The sequence below is a fragment of the Syngnathus leptorhynchus genome, chromosome 15, assembly GCF_054491065.1.
Source record: "Syngnathus leptorhynchus isolate UIUO chromosome 15, UIUO_Slep, whole genome shotgun sequence".
In the NCBI taxonomy this organism is placed as follows: Eukaryota; Metazoa; Chordata; class Actinopteri; order Syngnathiformes; family Syngnathidae; genus Syngnathus; species Syngnathus leptorhynchus.
The window spans coordinates 4,725,722-4,741,678 of NC_141209.1; the positions used below are offsets into that span (position 1 = coordinate 4,725,722).

At 42.4% G+C, this 15,957-nt stretch overlaps 3 protein-coding genes across 3 annotated transcripts in view; all 3 read right to left on the reverse strand.

Moving 5' to 3' along the window:
- Positions 1–675: 675 nt before the first annotated feature.
- Positions 676–7,849, reverse strand: lin52 (lin-52 DREAM MuvB core complex component). The gene is made up of 6 exons (XM_085932493.1): positions 7,737–7,849; positions 7,040–7,114; positions 6,907–6,944; positions 6,763–6,829; positions 6,566–6,649; positions 676–982 (listed from the first exon to the last, which is right to left on the reverse strand). Exons 1-6 carry the CDS (start codon positions 7,753–7,755, stop codon positions 927–929), a joined length of 339 nt encoding a protein of 112 aa, XP_085788619.1. The 5' UTR covers positions 7,756–7,849; the 3' UTR covers positions 676–926.
- A 63-nt stretch (positions 7,850–7,912) lies between these two features.
- Positions 7,913–12,609, reverse strand: pomt2 (protein-O-mannosyltransferase 2). Its single transcript, XM_085932491.1, has 21 exons — positions 11,993–12,609; positions 11,811–11,895; positions 11,619–11,723; positions 11,431–11,539; positions 11,248–11,356; positions 11,009–11,168; positions 10,833–10,939; positions 10,685–10,767; positions 10,472–10,581; positions 10,326–10,392; positions 10,179–10,239; positions 10,029–10,107; positions 9,749–9,900; positions 9,592–9,683; positions 9,429–9,505; positions 9,288–9,359; positions 9,166–9,225; positions 8,978–9,083; positions 8,766–8,906; positions 8,590–8,701; positions 7,913–8,401 (listed from the first exon to the last, which is right to left on the reverse strand). The coding sequence occupies exons 1-21, from the start codon at positions 12,247–12,249 to the stop codon at positions 8,296–8,298; spliced, it is 2,250 nt and encodes a 749-aa protein (XP_085788617.1). The 5' UTR covers positions 12,250–12,609; the 3' UTR covers positions 7,913–8,295.
- Positions 12,610–13,242: 633 nt separating this feature from the next.
- LOC147045255 (latent-transforming growth factor beta-binding protein 2-like) overlaps positions 13,243–15,957 on the reverse strand; it is a 51,362-nt gene continuing 48,647 nt past the window's right edge. Inside the window, exons 38-40 of the mRNA XM_085932381.1 lie at positions 15,653–15,931; positions 15,390–15,539; positions 13,243–14,833 (exon numbers count right to left, since the gene is read on the reverse strand). Of these exons, the coding sequence (XP_085788507.1) occupies positions 14,658–14,833; positions 15,390–15,539; positions 15,653–15,931 (605 nt within the window). The 3' untranslated portion in view covers positions 13,243–14,657. The remainder of the gene's footprint in view (positions 14,834–15,389; positions 15,540–15,652; positions 15,932–15,957) is intronic.

Here is a 15,957-nt window from a genome sequence, read left to right on the forward strand (position 1 = left end):
GAACGAGAGAGCAAATTTACCGTGGGATCATTTACTGCTTCATCGTCCAGCCCAAAGTTAGAATCTATCTTAAGTGACACCAGTTCTGGAAATGTTCTGCCACATTTTGTCTCTGTGACCTGGTAAATCGCACAAATGATTGTTCGGAAGGGGTGACCCGGGCGGGTGCGAGAGGTGAAGTCACCCAAGCAGAGCCGGCCGGGCCTCTGTCCGTGTGAATCGGAAAGACCATTGGGGGCTTATTAGAGGCCCGGGAAGAAGTGTAACTGGTTGGCAGCGAGCGGCCAGAGAGCGAGCGACATCTCCAGCCGGGAACAGTCAGAGGCGTTGTCTTACCTAATTACGGCCTAGCAACTTCTTTTTTGTTTCCCGTTCGGCATGCCTGTCTGATTCTCTTTTTGCCTGAGTGCTCGCTCCGACAATGCTGAAGTGTGCTAATTAGAAGAGAAATGGTCCAAGTAATTATGTCAACTCTGATTAAAGGTGACGACAATGAGCAATATTATTTTTACGCAATGTTTTGTGTATAAGGGAGCCTGCTTCCAAAGCTCATTAAAAAAAAAAACGCTGAACTGGCGGCCCAGGGAGACGCTGCTTCCTTGGCTGTCTGCGCCAAGTTATTGCCCAAAATAAACAAGTTTGGTGGGATTTGGAAAAAAAAAAGGAAAGATGTCATTGTATCAAAACAAGCAACATTTAATAGATCATCAAAATGTAAATGAGCATAAATAAGAAGGCTTAAGTAAATGAAAATACAAGGACATTAGGCTCTATAACCACAGCAAGAGGAAGGTTTCAGGCATTAATAACAACTCACCTTTTCTGTTTCTTAATATTTTTTTAGTATTTGAAAATAAATTGCGAGAAATAATCAATCGGTTGGATCCATCTTGCAGGAGTTAAACATGGGAACTATTAAAAAAAAGTCACTTCTTCGGCCTTTCTAGGATGTTCAGGAACTTTCCTCTTGTCATTTCTCTGGCTGTAAAAAAAAAAAATAGACAAACAAGAAAACTAAGTGAAAAGTGTGAGGCAAAAACATCCGCATCAAGTTTGCATCGAGAAACTTCAATCAGTGATCAACGTTGGCCTTCTTGAACCGCACCATTAGTGATGCAAAGCATGAATTTCATACGCGCATGCAGTCACACCGGGAAGGTAATTATTTCACATCTGTTCACTCACAACAGAACAAAAAAAAAAAAAAAAGCTTTGTGATTCACTTGACAAGTGCTCCGACGTGCTCATCGCACCAACATTATGCAAAGCATCCAGATAAGAGCAGAATACTGTCGCCATTCATTGTATCGTCATTAAGGAGCGGGGGGAAAACAATTCGACTTGTTTTTTCCAAAAGGAATCGTTTTCAGAAGAGTATCAGATGATCAATACTACTTCAGTGACTTTTCCTCCAGAACCATCAGAGAGTCCGGAGCTGCACCATTCAGGTTACTGTAATCACTCTTCGTTGAAGATGAGAAGGCGCTGTTGGCCGAGCCGAAATTACCTCCGTGACTTCATTTTGCACATCACACAATATAAATGCACGGGTACAAAAAGGTATTAAGCAGAATGTCATCCACCTTCATAATAGCCACAAGAGACGAGTGTCTGCTGCTATAAAAAAAAAAAAAGCCCCTCCCCTTTCCTGCGGATGGGGGGGCTAATGAAAAAAAGCCGGGCCCGGTTGGTAATTCTGATGAGGTGGCCGGTACGGAATTCTAATGGCGCTCGTGCTAGCGAGCCGCACGTCACCTTGAGGTGTGTGCTATCGGGTTAAAGACCATGCTAATTCAAATGGCGCAAATTAATTTTGCACTTTGCCATCTCGTCCCATCCCGGAGAACATCTGGGGCATTGGACACACGTAGAGAAAGCCGTCTGATTGGAACAGTCATCAAAATGCTTGAACGCAATTACACCGGGATGACCCAGACGGCGAACTTTCTTATTGGGAGCAGTTATGCTTGAGAACTGTCTGCGGCAGTTAATTTTTATTTATTTTTTTCATTTATGATGTCGTTCTCGTCTTTTCTTCAGCCTCTGATGAGCCCGAGATGAACGCGCCACGCCTCTCGAGGTCCCCCCCCCCGCCTCCCCAACATCACCGAGTCTCATTAATTACAACTCGTCGCATAAATCAGCACTTTGTTTTCATGCGCGGCCTGTCGACAAACCCCGACGAACTTGGAATAATCTTTGTCAGAGTTTTATGGTGACTGTTAAGCTATCAAAAAGAAAATGGCGGTTTGTCAAATGTTTTTGATGCATTTAAAAACGACTTGCAAAAAATATGTAAATATCCGAATTTATCACATTTAATGAATTCAGATTGAGTTCAAGATTGCCTCGGATTACATTTTAATGGCACAATTGGCAGCAAAAAAAGGTTTTTCATTATCTTCCAGCTGGCAATTTTTCCCCCCCCCCTCACGCATAAAAGGGCTCAGAAAACAAACGAGGCAAAAAAATAAAGGACAATGATGACAGGAACAAAACTCCCATCATAATCTCTCATCTTTAAAACGCAAGCGCTTGCTCGCCACACGCGCTTTGTCATACAACGGGCGAGATCAATACTGATTAGGGGAACTTAGAGATTTGTTTAGTTGATTAGAAAGGTCAATTACTAATTTTGCACTAAGTTAATCAGCATCTTGTTACTACTGCCATCCATACTAAATGACACCTTATGGATTGCCGGGGCTCGTTTCCTTGCCCTGCTGATTTGCCACCATCTCATTATCATTTAGGCACTTCCGTCAGGGACTGCATGCAATTACTGAACCGTGTATGATTTTTTATTTTTTTTTGTTCTTTCTTATTTAGGCATTTTAGATGCTAAAGTGGGCGGCTACTTTTTGTAGGCTACTACCTCCAGACTGTTATAATCCTCAACAGAAGTCACGCTTAGTCCTGAATCCATTGTCGGTAAGAAGATTAAAGTATATGTGAAAACAGATGAATGTGTTCCGCTGCTATTTAAAATGCAGGCTTTTTTCGAAATTAAAATAAATAAATAATGGATGGATGGAGTTATACACCCAAAAGAAATTTGATGTCACAAGTGAAATGTATTTTACACGCTCTGCATCGTTAAATCAATTTTTGATTCGGAGTAAATCACAAATGGTTGGAATGTAAATGAAAAAGCTGCAGTGGAACATCTTACTTGCACGCATTTATGGCGATTGATCTGCGTGTCATTGTCACCCCCCCCTCCTTCTCCCCCCCCACTGCAATTCCCCTGTGTATGAAATGAGAGTAATCATCACTCCATCTCTCTGGACGGCAGGACCCCCTGTTAGCCCCCAAAGGCAGCTGACCACCCGGGTTAACAGGAGTCCTGGACCTCGGCCCCGCCTGCCCCCGATTCACTTTCATTAAGAGCTAAGAGGACTTATCTGACCCTCTCCGTCCGTCTCAAAGTGCTGCCCGGCTATTACGGCCTGTAAGCTTTATTTAATGGGTTTAACATCCACTTCCCTGGGGGGGGGGGGCATGGGAGACACAGGAGATGAAACTCACAAGAGTCACACACGCGCACACACTCGGCCGAGCGACGCATACACCTGACGCTCATGTTTGTGTTCAAAATTCAATTACCCACTTATTGATACTTCACAGGGATATTTAAGATGCAGACACGAGCTGTGATTTCCCAGGGGGGCCACTGGTTCCTCTTTATGTCCCATCGGGGTGGGGTCTAGTCATCCTCGCCTCATTGACGCACACATACACACAGCAAAACAAACACCTGCACTTCCCAGTTCCCCCGGCCCCCTTACTATGCCTGTTCAAGAGGTGTCCTTATTAATAGGCAATCAGTCAAGAATCATTCATTAAAAAGCCTAAAAGGTTTTACACCCGGACTATGATTAGCTGGGAAGGAAAATTCAATGAATTCCTAATGCCTTTATGGAAATGAGATGTCATTTCCAATCCGCTCAGGCGGGAGGCAGAGACGAGGAGCCGTGTGTGTGTGTGTGTGTGTGTGTGTGTGTGTGTGTGCGTGTGTGCGTCCACAGCGTTCTGCCTCTTCTCCTTTCACAGAGCGCCAACACTGCTGCTGTCTGGTAAACGAACAGGCTGCTGCAGACACAGTCGCAACCTGCTGCACACGTTGGGGTCATTTAGTTGCAAAGGGTTTGCCAAATTATTTTTTTTCTTCAACAAGGGGTTTTACTAGAGTTGAAACTAAACGGGAGTGCGGGTGATTTTAAAGGATAAAAATACCCCCCTAAAAAAAAGCAGTCGGGAGAAACGAGCAAACCACACGGCCGTTTACAGCATTGAGTCGGCGAAGAAATTGGCTGGAGGTGAAAAGATGAGGCGAGCGTATTAGGAGTGGTAAAGAGGAGGAGGAAGAGGGCGAGGAAGGGTATCCTCATTCAGCGGCTGTCGGCGCAAGACACTTCATAACCGCATGTCCTTTGGTCAGCCCGCCCTGATGGATTGATGGCGGCGCATTAGTGCCAGTTGGGCCCAGTGAATGCAATCATATTCAACGGCGCCACGCTTCTAATAGGCCGGAGATTGATCCTGGGGCGGGTGCCGAGGAGGAGGAGGAGGTGTCGAAAGCGGGGCTATTAGGAACTGTCAGGGCAGCCTGACCTTCAGGCTCACCTTCACGTAAGGAGAAGCAACAGGGGTCGGCACGGGACGACGCGGGGAGGGGCGACTTGGTCTGGTGTCTACTTTCTAAACATGAATAAGTTGGATGACAAAGAAGGTCGGGCAAAGGTTTTTGAGAGTGTGTGGAATATATGCAGAATTAAAAACCACATAAGAATGGATTTCTTTATGCGGCAGAATTGGGTTAGGTTAGCCGTGCCAGCATTTGGACATAAAAACCTAAAGCCAGATTTGGAGGGGGGGGGGGGGGTCGTTTTGGCTCCAGCGTGCCTTGGCGATGTTGGACATGCTGACGAGCTCATGTGTGTAATTAAGAATTATGACGGCATGAATATGGCTGCCGTTATTAACTCAAGGATGTATATGTGGAAAAACTGGTTGAAAGCACTCAACTTGTGAGTCGATCGGTAATCTTTAGGGATGCTACTGACGCCGCTTGAGACGCAACAAACTAATTGAAAGACTGCAACTTGACACAGATGAAAGGTAACGCCGGTTAATGAGCAGAGCCGAGTCGAGATACTTTTAATGAAAAGAATGTTTACCGGCTTCGAGTGTTGCGCAATATCCTCGAGCACATCGGCGGGATAGACTACCACCGACGCCGCCTTGGCAAAATCCGACGCTCTTCAGAGGCTCCCAAAGGAACACTCAGCTTTCAATTACCTCTGATAACAGAATTTACCAGAGCGCCGCGCTTTCCCCGGAGACGCGGGGCCTGCTGCCCATACTCGGCGGCCCGCGACAGAAGCATTCATCACTGGGAGGAGTAACAGCTGGGCCCGAGGAAGAGGCACGCGTCAAACCCCAGTGGGAATTGACTAGGCCAGCGTCACACAGCCATTGTTTGGGGGGGGGGGGGGGGGGGGGGGCACGCATGCTTATGAATTAACATGAGAGTGTGAAAAGCGTACAGGAAGGGAAAAATCGACACAAACTCAGTTGCTATATGAGCTCAAGGGAATGTTTTTTTTATGCGTTTTATGAAAGACTGGCTCAGGTTGCTTTTTCTTACTGCAGGAGGCTGGCTGAGTTTTCACTACTTGATTGTGTCCTGCCCTTTTTAATAGTCCACATGCCCGAGAGGGGGCGGGGAGGGGGTAGTAAATCCCGTCCCCCTCGCCCTCGACCGAGTCTAGTTTACGGGTCCTGAGCAACACGGCAAACGTGATGAAAAAGTAGCTGAGATTTACAAGCCCTCCCCTGACAGCCAGGAAAAGGAGAAAATTAAACCAGAGAGCTTTAAACAGGCCGCCCATTACAGAGCAGCTCCGACACCAATAATAACCATCGTTGGGTCTCGTCAAGCGCGGCTACATGACGGGACTGCAAATCTTGCATCTGTGACAGCAAACATCTTTATACCAACTAGATTACTTGTTCCTCCTGGTTAACAGTAGTCCTAGTTGCAGTAAACAAAAGCTGCACCCGTTACTTTCTCAGCCTCTGCATTATTTCATTGGGAAAAATAAGCAGCCATTTTCTCTTTGGAAATTTTGAGCACTTAGCTACAGCTCTCTAATCCACACTCCAGTGGGATTATGACAATGGAGGTAGTAAAAGGGGAAAGGATTAAAAACTCAATTTTGCATGCATCACATGCATCCGGCACTGGTTTTATTATCAAAATTCATTGTCGTGCTTGTGTTACTCACCTTTGATGCAGTAACAAGATTGACCCAAATAGATTATTTTGATGGTTAACTTGCTTGAGCAGCTCATAGCAAATACACATTTCAACCTTGGATTATGCTGTGTATACTCAAAGCTTTGTGATTTAAAGGCAACAGCCGCCATCTAGTGGCCAAATTCGAATTTACATGGATAATTTTTAACGGAATTTAAGATATAAATTTAAGAGAAAAGACTCGTCATTCTTAGGTGGAAGTCATTGTCAACAATATTATTTTGAGTTGCTAATGGTACTTACATTCTTCTAGGCCCAGTTGGTAAGCGAGGTTCTGAAGGCCTTTGACCTTCTCTGTGAGATTGGCTGTTGTCAAACTACCCAATTCTGCAGGAAACAAATGAAACATTTAATACTTATATACTGTTGGTTTACACCCAGTCAATATCAATTAATGAACGACAATAACATGGCATGTCAAGCAGGCAAATTGGTTGGACCTTTTAACATCTCAATGTCCTCGCTCTCCAGCTCAGCCATCCACTTGGGCGGCGAATTTGTGATGGGCTGCAGATTCACAAACAGCCATTTGATGAGAATAACACGTCAAAAGAACAGCGATGCTAAAGACAGATTAGACTCACATTTTTACAAGACGCAGCAAATTCAACAACTCCAGGAACTGCAAAAAAAGAGGACAGATAAGACATAAGCAACTGAACAAATCCAAGACTGCAAAAAAATAAATAATAAGAGAAGAGGAAAATTTGGCCTTACGCTGCTCAGGCCAAAGTTCAGGCGATGCTCTGTCCAGCTTCTCATAACTGAGCAGAGAGCTTCTAAAATCTTCAGCTATCAAGACAAGAAATGTGTTGACTTTTCGAAAATAATATTAATACGGAATATTCCAGTAACATTTGCAAATTTGGAAGTGCAACACTCCATTTTACATCATTGCTTTTCCATTCCATCCTTGGGGAAATTGTGAAACACAAATTTGGTACCAGCAAGTGTACCACAAATAATAATAATAATTATTTAAAGAATTGGAATCATATGCATGAATATATTCAGCATTCTCACAACAATAACGTTACGTCATCGCAACTCAATATCATTGTGATATTAAGAGCATTTATATCGATGCAAACGCTGTTAAACGATAATGTAACTCACTGATTATGTCACAAGCAGAGTCTTGCAATTTTAGCAGCTAAGCAACAAGCACATTGAGCTGTTTACGTGTGTCAAATGTCCACTGTTGTTGCTGAACGTACATTCGGCATACACAAACACACAAGTCCACTAGAAGAGTTAGCGCAAAACAGAAAATTGAACAGCAGACATACACAACGAAGATGTACACTTTGACCCGTTATGACGTTTGAGTGGGGTCGATGATGAATAACAGGGCAGACAAATAGCGAAATACGAATATAAACACAGAACGTCTCGGTAAAGAATTAGAATTTACCTCCATTTGGAGACGCCATCTTCGAATTGAACACGTGACCAAAGTCGACCAATAGCAGCCACGAACATACAGACGTCCGTGTTGACAGCAGACGTTTTCCAAGCAACACTGAGGGTGTAATTCGCCTCAGCTGCCGCTAGGGTTATTTTGATAATTAAAGTAGCGCAACACAGAGGTTAAAAGAATATTAGAGTTTATTAATAGGGACTGTTATATATGCGTAAAAAGCATAATTAAGTTATATCAAAAAAATCTAGATCAAGATAACAATAGTCTTTGAATGACTACCAAAGAAATTGTGTTATTTTCAGAATTTTTGAGGCACTTACGATCGTTCTTACAACATCCGGTATAATTACAACGCAATTTATAAGTTAGCGCTGATTACTTGTCCTCAAGTGTAAAACACACAATTCAAACAACCCTGACCGTACAGTACTATGACAAAACATTTTCTTCAACACTGCAAGACTGCGCAATTAATGACCAACTAGTTGAAGTCCTTTCTGCTTAAAACAATTTGACTTAAAACTTTAGTGTCATGTTCACGGAAAACTTGTTAGAACTCCCAGGACTCCATCCATTTCAGTCCGGCCATTGAGCTGCCTGGCTCATGCGCCAGAGGCCCCGTCATGCCATAGGTGAGCGGGTAGAACAGGTAGAAACTGAAAAATAGAAACAATACAAATAAAAAAAAAAATGGAGATACAATGCACAATAACTTGATGTACTGTAAATAAAAAAAATAATAATAATCAACACATACATTTAACATTTTAACAAATCTTTTTATAAATCAAAAAATGACCTGGCCAATCCATTCATTTTAAAAATTAAAAATATTGGGTCTCACCTGTAAAGAACAACTCCCAGTAGAAACACTTTCCCAACTCTTTGCAGCCAGTCACAATATGGTGGCGGGAGAAGAAGGTCGGCCATGTTCAACAGGAAATCCAATGTAATTCCTGTCATCGGTAAAAATCACTTTTTGTATCCTCTCGAGCACAACGAGCGGGAATACTGTGCTACCTGTTAGCATGCTGCTAAAGAGCATTGCAGGGAAATAGTGATGGTAGTAGAGAACCCGGCCCATGGTGTAGAATGGCACGTAGTGTAGGAGCCAGCCAAGGAACAGGAGGCCTCCTCCCCTCATGAGCACAAAACAATGATCTGCAAGAAAGAAAATGAGACATCATGATTCGCACTGTTGTGCAATAAACAAAGTCCTAAATGAATCATACCTCTTCTCCTTTGGAGCACTGAGATGCCTCTTTGGAAAGCAATGGAAGTGACTGCCACCAGAATCAGATATAAACCCAAACTGGCCAGATTTAGCCACCAGACCACCTATAAAAAAAAATGAAGATATTAATGTGTGCTGATGAAGCACAACCCATAAAGGAAGATATGTTTGAAGCGGAATACTCACAGGGTTGCCAAGTAAGTACACGCGATACTCTGTTTCATTCACTCCTGAGAACCTCAGTCCCTGCACAAGAAACAAACACCAGTGATTTGAAATTGTCTACACAAGTCACACTCCATTTTCACCTGGTAGTTGATGGGCCAGTGCCATGGTTTAGAGTTCATCTCACTGTCTTTGGGCTTCAAACCGCTGTTACCCTAAAAAAAAAAAAAAATCGTAATGTGTCATTGCATTTGCTGAGAACGACAGGATAGTTTTGCACTTACTCTTATCATCACGATGTGAGATTCCACGAGGATCTCGAGAAAATGAGGCTTCAGCACTGCCAGACTAATGTTGGGCACTGTCAAGAACACAAGAGCAGGAAAAAAAAAAGTGCTTAATTAAAAAACTAAAAAATAAAAGACGAAACAAAGAAGTGGCTCATACATTTGGCATTGACGTGATCTTCAATGTTCCACTGGGAGCTGGGAGTCTCCTTCAAGTACGGACTACAGGTGACCTCCACTTGTTCCCAGCCCCTAAACGCAAAACATGTGCTCAGCTTTCCCAAGTTATAATTACGACTAAATGAGGTCATTCTTACCACTTGGGGAGAGTTTTCCCAGATGAGGAAAGCGCACAACCGATGGCTTTGTGCAGAAAGCGAACTTTGCTGCGCAGCACCTTCACAGGGTCACCTTTGCGACCTCCGGACACCTCCACTTGCCAGAGGTCATTATTGTCACCGGTATGATTCTAAAGACGAAAAGGTCCCGATTGCAATGAGTTCTTTCAGACGCACAAATATTTTGTCTCAGCGTAGAAATTCTATTTGTATTTTGAAATACTGCCACATAAAAATTTGCAGTACGTTATTTACTCACAATGCCATACCCCGTAACTTGGAAGTGCTTCGCGGTCAGCGGGGCCTCGTGGAGGTGACTGTGAAGGTTTCGAGTTGTTCTGGGGGGGGGGGGAACCGGGAAAAGCATTATTAGAAGCAACTGATACAACGCGATTGCCATCTTACTGACTCTTTGTGCTCCAATCTGATGATGTCTCCATGACGAACCAGATCAGGGGACTTGGACTGAGCTAAAGCATAATAAAAAAAAAAAAATGAATAAATGTTAAGTTTGAAAAGTAAAGTTACAGCTTGGCTGGTCTCCAACTCTCCTTACAGTTTGTATCGTTGTGTCTGTGCACCAACCACAAATTGTTGTAGTCCTTGTGAAGGTAGGCTGTAACCTGTAACGGTATATCATTTTGTAAATATGTGAGATAGATTTTGTGTGTGAAGTTGAAATAAATGAGAACAAATGATGACCTGCTGCTGCTTCGCTCCAACTCCGTCAGGGTACAAGTGCCAGTGAGAGTGCAAGTAGCCTCCAGCAATTCGAAGGTTCTTCAATGTAAAGGTGGAGCCATACGCCAGGTCTGCAAAAAACAAAACAAAAAAAAAACACATTTCCTTACACAAACAAGCAATTCTAAAACTGCTTTTTTTTTTTCTTTCTTCTATATGTTGCAGTACACTCACACTCAGGCATAGACGCATTGTGCAGGTTGTTCCCAATGAGACGAGACTGAAAGGCAGAACTGAAGAAACCATCTCCTGGTCCGCTAAGAACAAGGAGCGCAATGAATCAAACAAAATGATCCGAGACATTAATCTGCATCTAACTTACCTTTTATTCAGCACCACAAAATGGACTGCAAATATTGTAACATAGAGGAAGATGGGAAGCAAGATAAGCGCCACAACCCTCGCCAGAAAGTTTTTTGCAATGTCCACCTAAAAGCCAGGAAACAAATCACGTTAAACTGGTCAACATCATCGATATTTTTGTATCCTAATGATTACCAGTGATAGATCCAGATCTCCTAAAAGTCTCCAGAGGTCTGAAACTGTGTTCAGTCCCACCAGCAGGATGACAAAAAGACCCACAAACTTCACCCCGAGAGCTCCAGCAAGATTGACACCAGTAAGTATCATCCAAAACCACCAGGGAGCAGAAAAAGGCCTGGAAAACATACAATATAATAATAATAATGATAATAGTAATGACAGTTGAAGAAAGCTTCGACAAAAATATCGCGAACCTGTCTTTTTGCTGCTTGAACTTGGCCATAGTGAGCACTGCTGCCATGATGAAGAACAAGAGGATGGGGTCCAACAGGATGTACTGAGAAATCGTGATGCAGCCCGTGTCTGTCAGGAACAAGCGGACAATATCAAGAGAATGATAATTTACAGAAAAAAACTGAATTAACTTTGAGTTTTACCAAATATGAGCAGCCAAGCAGCAATGAGAGCAGCAGTCTGAGAGTGTGACAGCTCCAGAACGATGAGGTAGGCAAAGATGGGGAGAAAAGAGCCTAAGCCCGCACAGAACTGGAGGAACACAACACATTTTCTCAGAAAGATAGATTGTTTTTTGATGCAGCAATAATGGCAAATGCTAGCTACATACCATTCTCATGCCCCAGTAGTTGTGATGTTCATATTTATCTCCTGGCTTTATGAATGAAAACGTCCCATCGTAACCACTCATGTATCCAGCTAGTCCAATCAGCATCTGGAAAACGATGGGAAAAAAAAAAAACATCATTGTTGTATTTCCTTCACTGGAATAAAGTTCAGGAAAAAAAAAAAGATCAATCACCTTCCCCAAAGGTGGGTGGACATCAAAAAAGAAGGTCCTGTTAATGTAGTAGCTTCCCATTTTTCCAAAGTGTGTCTCGTCCCAGCTTAAAGACAACACAAGAGCCAAAATAATAATGAGATGTTTTTCCATGTTAGGAAACAGTAGAAAATATGGATGAGTGGATATTTTTCCCAACTCACCACACATGAGGAGGCTCTTTTATATTATAGAGACGTGTGGAGAAGGACAATCCAGCCACCAAGAGAAACAATCCTCTACTGGTGGACTCATCACTGGTGGAGCTTCTTCTTTTTCTGAAATGACTCCCATTGGTTTGCCGACTGTCCTCCTCAGTCAAGTGTCCATCCTTGTTGGAGTTTTTGTCAGTAGATTGAGGAGCGGATGCCTGCAAGGTCTTTCTGTGTCTTATTGATGTGTCCCCTGCTATGTGGACCATTGTCCCTTTTCCATTAGAACGCTACAAAAAGAATGTCCATTCCAAATGTCGAGCTAGATAAGTCAAAGGTATTTTTTATTATGCAGTTTAATCATATGCTGCAATATGAGCATCATAACCTTTCTCCATTGACAGCCACGTGTGCCAATAATATCACACCGTTTATGAAATTCATACCTATCGCATACTTAGCTTGGTCGGTTCGTCCGTTGAAAAAAATAAATAAAAAGGTGCTTCCAGACAGACAGACTTGATTTGCGATTAATTTAAATTATTACAATGGTTTAAAAAGCATTACAAAATGCAATTACAATTTCGTGTTGTGTTATTGACATATTCAATCTAGTAGTCATAGCGTGAGCCGACAGCAATGGTGGAGGTTTAAAGGTGGTTTGTGGGAGTTGTAGTACAATATTATATTAGACTGGTTTTTAGAACGCCCGAAAGAATACATATCCCATGAGTCTACACGCTTAATGAAGTCGTTCGCTGTTGACCAATCATAAGACAACGCTGTATTGCTGCGTTATGACCACAAGATGGTGCTATAACACAATGGTTCATGTTGATGGTATTTTTTTTGCCCCTAATAAAATGAATACGGTTACATATTTAATAAATACCTGCAGAAGTAAAAAAATAAAGACTACATAAATCCACTTAAATTACTCAAACAAATCCACAAATAAAAAAAAATGCAACTAAATCAGTCAAAACATGATTAGTATCATTTATTAATACATGAAAAATAGCTGATACAATTCACAAAAATGAATAATTAATGTACTTATATTCTGACTTATTTCAATCCATAGACACACAAATCATTCAAGCATCAAACAAGCATTCATTGTATCTTCTCATTTGTTCATTTTTATCTTTATGTACCTTAAGAAAACATTTAAAATAATTGATGAGGTACAGTAATAAAATGCATTCCTAGTAAAAAAAAAAACACCAAACAGATGTCTATTTTTACATTTTTATTTGGATGACTGACAGTGATTACAGTCAAGAGGTAAACAAAACGAATGAGCGTGATATTTCCGATGGCCACCCGCATTTCAACGAGACATTACCACTAGGTTATTTGTGGCTTTTACAGGAGCCTTGATTGTTCCAACTTTGACCCAAATGTTAGACTTCCCGTCTGGTTCAGGTGATAATTAGAGCAGCACAATCAAAGTACAGTGCACATCGCATGGAAACATTTGCGTAATTGCAGCTTTTATAGTTCATTAATGCAGGTTAAGGGGGATATTGGAATTAGACTGTGCTGCCATGATTGTGTTTTGCCAAGTGCCAGTTAAACAAATGATTAAATTAAACCTGAACCACAAACATAAGTTGCAATAAACAAAAAAAAGCATGTAGGCTGTCTATGATACATTCATGACTCAGAAAAACAACAGTTAATATCCAACCATAGAGTTGTAACATACAGAAATCGGTGTTTACAATTCAAAAAGCGTTGTCTTTGTAATGAAATGGAAAATGTCGGCCATCAAATTAAGAACAGTGCTGTCACTTCCCCCCCAAAAAATATATAGTTCATATTCTGCTCCACAGGGCAGGTTATACACACACAGTTCCTCTGGTACAGTGTCAGTCACTCTCCTCACACATAAAAAGATTTGCTTTTAAAAAATAGTTTGTTTGTTTTTACAGATGTATAAATCTACAAAGCTATATCTTTTTTTTTTTCTCCAGATTTTGTGTTTTATGTCAAACAAAGAAAAAAAAAATGTTGGTCGTGGTATGTAGGAAGCATTAAAATGATATTTAACAAAAAATACATAGAGCTAGAGCTGTACAAAATATACCAAACCTCTCCAATGGAGCCTTTGTCTTAGTGGGAATGAAACGTTTGATTGAATTGTGTACACAAATTTTTCCTTTATTAAAAAAAAAAAAACCCCAAAAAACAAAAACCCCAGTTATACTTGGTTGATCGTGTCTTGAGACTAAATGTAGCATCCCGATTTGAGGATCTTGCTCCTTTGTCAACAGAATAAAATAAGTTAATACTGGTGGTTGGATTATTATTTTTTTTAAGTCTTAAAAAAAAAAGTGGTCAAACCAGATGAAGGCAAGTATTGCACCTTTACAGAACATCATATCATCAGATCCTCATATACATCTCGAGTCTTTAGAGGCGGCGGCGAAGCACTTTCTTTTTGAAACGTTTGGTTGTATTGTCTTCCCAGCTCTTGGTTGGCACATTTGAGACGGTGCTGTTCAGCTTCGTGTGAAGAAGTGGAATGAAGAATAAGAAAAAAAATGTTTTTTTAAACATCTGTTAAGTGCCATCCATCTATTTTCTATAGCGCTTGTCCTCATTAGGATCATGGCTAAGCAGATGATTCTTAAGGAAGCAGGAGAACTCCACACCCGTCCATCTCTTGGTCTCAGTTCCCCGTTTGCTTGAGCTCTGCCGCCGGGATTGCCGGGATGCATTTGTGGGGTTTGTCGGAAGCCACGAAGCCGGGCAAACAGGTACATTTGTACGAGCCTTCTGTGTTGCTGCAGTGGCCGTTCTGACACAACGGCACCTTGTCGCTGATGTCCTCGCATTCATTGATATCTGCGGAGGAGGAGCATTTGAGTTTTTTTAAACAACACACTTTTAGAGTTTCAATCCCCAAATTAGCACTTCTTGGTAAAATATTCCACCACCTGTTTCCACTAGCTCGCCATCGACCTTGAAGCTGCTGATCCCGAATATTCTATTCATCGCATTCCAGAACAAGACAGTCTCACTTTTTTTTACAAAACAAAGGACACTTAAAGAATATAAAAACCCGATGTGATTGAGTAAGTGGCCGGAGAGTCAAGGCCTTCTTCTTGGCAGCGAGGATCCAGATTGTGAGCTAACAGACAATGCACGAGGGGAGTAAACAGCTTTCATGAGATGGCTATAAAACACAAGCTAATGAATGCAAGGTCGTTAAACGCAGATTCTTCTTGAGTCGTGATAAATCTCAAGCGTGACTACAAAGTTTAAATGCGGGGAGTGAAAGATCACCAAAGTCTGATTTCAATATTTTGAGAGACAATTAAAGAGACATTACACGCCATGGAGGCGTGGTCCAGTTTCCCTCACCCATCGCTTGATTTTACATGTCATAACGAAAACGCACCTATGCAGGCCATCTTGTTTAGGTTCAACTCGTAACCGTCGAAGCAGTCGCAGGTGTAGCCTTCCCTCACGCGAACGCAGCGTCCGTTTTCACAACCGTTCAGGATGCCGCATTCTTCCGCTTGGAGACCTTCAAAGGCATCGTAGTGCTCTGGAAAAACACAAAGAGGAGTTGATTCAGGGTTGGAGGTTACGCACACGCTATAGAAACACAAGTATTGGGACACCCCCGTAATCAATCAATCCTCAACATTCCCAACCTACCAGAAAAGGAATCCACCGGCCGAGGTTGGTGCTCACGAGGTCGATGAACGGGGACTCGCGCCGATGGCTGTCGGACGCCGTAATCGTTATCGTTGAACAACGGGACGCTCGCGGGAACGTCGTACGGTTCCGCCGGGCCGCCGTAGTTGTCCCAGTAGGGCGGAACAAAAGGCTCCACGGGATCCTCGGGCCCGTCCACGCCGTACTCGTAGCTCGGCCGCTCTCGTAGACTGTCCGAACCTCCTCTCAGAGGGAGGTTACACATGACGGCGTAGTCGTCTGAAAACAAAAGCAGAGGTAAGGAT

What these genes read in the sequence shown, in the direction of transcription:
- lin52 (XM_085932493.1), bottom strand. An exon ending in TGAACTTTGGCCTGAGCAGC is followed by an intron (nt 6,945 to 7,039) that starts GTAAGGCCAAAT and finishes CTTTTTTTGCAG; the next exon opens with TTCCTGGAGTTGTTGAATTT. An exon ending in CCAACTGGGCCTAGAAGAAT is followed by an intron (nt 983 to 6,565) that starts GTAAGTACCATT and finishes TTTTTTTTACAG; the next exon opens with CCAGAGAAATGACAAGAGGA.
- pomt2 (XM_085932491.1), bottom strand. Translation starts at nt 12,249, where the DNA reads ATGGTCCACATAGCAGGGGACACATCAATAAGACACAGAAAGACCTTG. An exon ending in AAAGAGCCTCCTCATGTGTG is followed by an intron (nt 11,896 to 11,992) that starts GTGAGTTGGGAA and finishes GTTGTCTTTAAG; the next exon opens with CTGGGACGAGACACACTTTG. An exon ending in CTCACATCGTGATGATAAGA is followed by an intron (nt 9,360 to 9,428) that starts GTAAGTGCAAAA and finishes TTTTTTTTTTAG; the next exon opens with GGTAACAGCGGTTTGAAGCC.